This window comes from Vigna unguiculata, chromosome 2 (assembly GCF_037176805.1).
Source record: "Vigna unguiculata cultivar grain cowpea cultivar isolate G323 ecotype 2 chromosome 2, ASM3717680v1, whole genome shotgun sequence".
Lineage (NCBI taxonomy): Eukaryota > Viridiplantae > Streptophyta > Magnoliopsida > Fabales > Fabaceae > Vigna > Vigna unguiculata.
The window spans coordinates 37020880-37025778 of NC_140793.1; the positions used below are offsets into that span (position 1 = coordinate 37020880).

At 32.7% G+C, this 4899-nt stretch overlaps 1 protein-coding gene across 6 annotated transcripts; it reads left to right on the forward strand.

Moving 5' to 3' along the window:
- The first annotated feature begins 1346 nt into the window (after positions 1 to 1346).
- On the forward strand, positions 1347 to 4464 carry LOC114173796 (uncharacterized). 6 transcript variants are annotated; one of them, XM_085668969.1, is made up of 4 exons: positions 1347 to 1904; positions 2521 to 2584; positions 3224 to 3373; positions 4197 to 4464. In XM_085668969.1, the coding sequence occupies exons 3-4, from the start codon at positions 3251 to 3253 to the stop codon at positions 4248 to 4250; spliced, it is 177 nt and encodes a 58-aa protein (XP_085525095.1). In that variant the 5' UTR covers positions 1347 to 1904; positions 2521 to 2584; positions 3224 to 3250; the 3' UTR covers positions 4251 to 4464. The 6 variants fall into 6 exon arrangements, with proteins under 6 accessions (XP_085525095.1, XP_085525093.1, XP_085525094.1 ...); XM_085668967.1 differs by having other exon boundaries at positions 1352 to 1904; positions 2501 to 2584; XM_085668968.1 differs by lacking the exon at positions 1347 to 1904 and adding an exon at positions 2030 to 2048 and having other exon boundaries at positions 2501 to 2584.
- The last annotated feature ends 435 nt before the right edge of the window (positions 4465 to 4899 follow it).

Genomic DNA, 4899 nt, shown 5'->3' on the forward strand with positions numbered 1-4899 from the left:
TCTTCAACAAATTAAAATTATGGTCAATTTTAAAATAATAATATCCTTACTATATCCTTTTTCAAGTTGATTCCTTATTTACTTACCACGTCCAATAATAATTCATAACAATATTCCTTTCCATAATAATAAAAAAAATGCCAACTGAAAAACAATAATTTAGAGCATTTTTTGTCTAACATCAATATTATTATTTAGCTAAACAAATATTATTTTTAGTTAATGTCTAATGGGAACAATCAAAATAGAGGTTGTAGTTTTTTTTTTAACTAATATAAATAAGGTTTTTTCTAATGGGGTTATTTTTTTACCTATATAAATATTGGGTATTTTTATTGACACCAATGAAATTTCTTATTCGTTGAAATAACTTAATTTTTTAGTCAATATCAAAACATTATTTCTTATTGTTGAGATTATTTAACTACTAATACAATTTTTCTATGGAAGTCGACCAAATTTTTTAATTGAAGTATTAATTTTCATATTTGGTATTTTTGTATTTATTAGTAACTAAAATAAATATTTATTAAAATATTTTATAATTGGTATTTTTGGTACCTTGTCACCGAATCACAATCTTAGTAAAAAAGGCTTAAATACATTTTTCGTCCTCTTTTTTTTAGTATTTGTTGCAGATGATTCTCATTTTTATCAAATGTTTAAAATGATCCTCATTTTCGCAATTTGTGTTTAATTTACTTCTTTTATGTGATGTTGTTTAAATCAGTAACGGATCACTGTACAGGTGGCACTATTTGTATTACATTGTAGTGGGGATGTATTACGTATATTGTACAAGTATAGTAATTAGATACTTGAGGATAGATAGGTGAGCTACGGTTTTGGAAATTAATTGTTGGGCAGTTGGTCAGTTGCTGCAATCTTTTTCCTCCATTCTCAATTCGTATTGTTGCAATCTTCTTCTTCGTGCAATCCCATGTCACGGTCTCAATCTTCTTCCTCCACCTCTGGTTGTAATCGTTGGAGACAACAGTGTTGTAGCAATTCGTGCAATGTTGGTGGTTCAACGAGAAATGGGGGATTAACCCTGATTTGTAATTGTGAAAACAAACCTCAAAACAAAATTACGAAAACCGTAACCCCAATTGATCTAAATGTGCAAAATTTATCACAATTCCGAAAACCCTAAATCCACGAGCAAAGCACTTACCTCGTTGATGATGATTAACTGAAAAATTGAAATCAAACGAACAAATCGCCACGTCCAATTGCTGCTTCCTCTGCAAATCGGAGATGAAGAAATCGACTTTACTCGTCAATGCCTAATTGCAGCTTAACCTAATTGGAAAATTGTCCCAAATTAATAAGTTAACGTTAATAATCCACATGTACAGTACATGTAATAATACATCCCAATATAATGTAATACAAATATAGTGTCACATGTACAGTGCTCCGTTACTGATCTAAACGGCGTCACAAAAAATGACTAAATTAAACACTGAATTGTAAAAATGAATATCATTTTACACAGTTAGTCAAAATGATGACCATCCACAATAAACATTACGAAAATGACGAAAAGGGTATTTAAGAAAAAAAATATTAAGAATCAGAAACGAGTAACATATGCTCTTAAAAGTAGGTTCAAGCAAAACGGTTTTTTTGAGGCCTAAGTGTGAGAGCTTAGTTTCCAGAAGAGGCTGTTTCTTCCTTCTTCTTCCTGCACCTTTCTCTCCATTTTACTCCTCTTTCAAAATTTAATAAAACCCTAAAACGTAACAACCCTGAAAACCTAGTTACCCTTCTTACTTCCTTCTCTCGCCACAGCTTCTCACCCTTTCATCTTCATCTCTGCAATCCTCACTGTAGGAGAAAAACCTGTCCGTGAATCCACTTTTGGAGCGAGCATTGTGCACGCCTACCCTTGCCTGCATCTGGTGAGGTCATTTTTTCACTCTTTTTTTTCGATTTGGGGGTGGGATGTGTTGTGAAAACATATTCTTATTCCCTGTTTTTTAGCCAGAGTGCTTGAGGGTATTGCAAAAGGATCACGTTTTTTTTGTAGCTCGGAGCGAGTCCAGGTAAGGGGCCACTGTGATCGGAAATTTCTGCGCACGGCTTTACAATCTGCGAAATGTGGAAGAATTTGGGAAATGTGTTTGAAATGATTTTTTATATTTTAAACTAAAAGTTTTAAATATATGTATTTTAATACTTCTATTTATTTTTAACAATGAAATCTGAGATCATGCTGGACAACACTAGTCAATCTAGCTTGTTAAACAAACCATTTAGGGGTTGGTTGTCATTCGATCACAACTTAAGTGCATATTGTTTCCTTCAAATTTAGGGCACCTAAGTTGATGGTCCTATCTAACATTTATTAAATATGTATTCTTTCTGATTTGCTAGTGAGTTGATTTTTGGTTGCTGCTGAGAGTTTTAGAGTTTTAGGGGAGGATTTGGTGAAGTATGGAACACTTATTCATTCAATCCTTCTGTTTTTATTTTTTTGTTTTCTTTTTATGTTAAGTCCACTGCTATATTCTTCAGCAATTGGGTTTGAAGAGCCGAGGAACAGGGTTGCAATTTTCATCCCGGTTTAGTGCTGAAAGAGGTAGGTTCTTCGGTTTTGTTCTCTTCTCATAAAAGCCTGTATGAAGATAAGACTCACATCTTTTTCTGACCACATCATTTTCCTAATACTTTTCATTTTGAACTCTGAAAACTTGTTCTAACATGTGCTTTTGGAATTTTTAAGTTCATATGCTTCTCGTTGCTATTATGCTGTACTAATTGATTAGATACATTGCTTTTTTCGGATTCATTCATGATTATTTTGTGAACATAAAATGTGTGTTTATGGACTTATGGTGATCAATGTATACCAATATTTGGTTCTGTTTGTATGGTAAATTGGTAACGATTATGGCCTTCTAACTGTACTAGGTAGAATTGTATTTTTTGTGTGCAAGGTAATTTATACTTGATTTCATGTCTATATTGTGCCATATGTTATCTCGAAGACTGAATTCTTAAAATTTTAAATATCTTTGTTGAACAAAAAGGGTTAAAGTGTTTTATCTTTTCAGTAGACTGACCCTAAGACATAAGTTGTATTTGGGCTTTTATATTTATGGGTTTTATGAGCATGATATGTTTAATTTGTCTGATCCAACTTTAATATTAATATGAATATATGTATTTATCTCTTGTTAAATGCTCTTTACCTTGAACTGAATTAATATGATTGCAGGGCTTTGTCTCTACATAAGAAAGCAGTATGCCGCACAGAACACGACCCATGACAGCACTCTTGCTGTTCACTGCACTAAATACAGTTTTGTGTGCAACCATTACTCCAGTCTATGATTTTGTTTGCTTTCTTCCGTACTGGGAAAGAAGGGTGAGATTTTTGCTATTTCTTTTTCTTTTTTATTTCTTTGTTGCATTCCATCATCTGGTTCGTTATGTCAATGAAATTATGTGAAATTACCCTAGTTAAGTTGGAGCACTGTTGTTATTGTCCTGGTATTCTGTAGATCAGATCTCAATTTCATTAATTCTTGAACTTGGTTATAGACTATGATGACTCACAATACCCCCTTATGGTGCAACGTGAGGAAATTATTAGCGTGATTGGGTATTTTTGGCGTTTGTAATCATGTAGAAAAAATTGTTCTTAATGGCTTCTAATCTTGAAGGTGGTCCTTAATGTGAACCATAAGGTTGTTGCCTTGTGACCTAACATAACATCACAGATTCAAACCCTCCCTAATTCCTCTTTTCAGCGGCTTTTGATCCTGAATTAACGTTAATGATATGTTGGATGTTTGTTCATGACCTATTTTACTAGTAGTGGAACATAAGTACATTAGAACCTTTTTAATTCTTATTATGTTGGATGTTGGATCAACTCAGATTTCTCTTTTTAATTGCCCACTGTTTTGAAGATGTACATTAGAACCTGCAAATGTATCTGTTTTGGAATCATATCTTAGTTCATAGGAAATCTTAAATATTGCCATCTAGTGGTATGTGGTGAATAGTGATAGCCATTGCTATGCTTAGTACGTGCAAAAAACAGAGTAGATGAACTGGCAGAGAAGATAGCTCTGTCACTGTAATGACTTATGGATGTATTGGTAATGTTTTGGTTGGGGCTGACTTTGAAATAGTATGTGTTAATTGTCTATGTGGCTAATTCTTTACACGATCTAATGTTACAGAGGGAAAGGCGTCGCCAGCAACGAGAAGCTACTATAGCTAACAGTACAAATTAGCCATGACAGCATTTAATTGGAGAACCTTTCCGTAGTAAGATTTTTATTGTCCTTTCTTGCCATTCTTGACGTAAATAACCATATTTGGAATGAAAATATGAACACTTGGATCCTTGGCCGCAATCGTCGGATATTTATATAAGTAACCTTACTGTAACATTACTTTATTAAGGTCGGAAACCAAATATTCAATTGAGTCAATTTTCTTTTTTAATTTTATTTCTTTTATGACCATTGATTTACATGAATTTAGTGCTGGCTTTTATGCAAAATTCAAGTTGGTAACTTGAGTTTTGCTTTATCTTTGAATGCAATTGCCACATGGTGGGCAAGGAATCCGCCTAGAGAAATTAATAACTCCATTCTGTTCTATCACATTATTTGTTTAGGAATCCACATAAACTAGGATACTAGAACTGTGAAATTCTTAGTAATAGAAGCTCTTCTGTGTTGCATGGTTTATTGGCCTTTTTACACGCAAGTGAAAAATGTCTCACTTTAATTATATGTCAAATTAAATTATCCACTTCTGGTATATGTCCAAAAATGGATTTATGATAAATCTATATTTTAATGGACTTAAGGTCCAAAAATATATGAATATGAATTTAAAGTGCAAAAATATATGGATATGAATTTATGATAAATC

Bases quoted from the DNA above. Each gene is read 5' to 3' on its own strand.
- LOC114173796 (XM_085668969.1), top strand. From the start codon at position 3,251: ATGCCGCACAGAACACGACCCATGACAGCACTCTTGCTGTTCACTGCA. The intron at 3,374-4,196 runs GTGAGATTTTTG...CTAATGTTACAG, and splicing joins TTCCGTACTGGGAAAGAAGG to AGGGAAAGGCGTCGCCAGCA.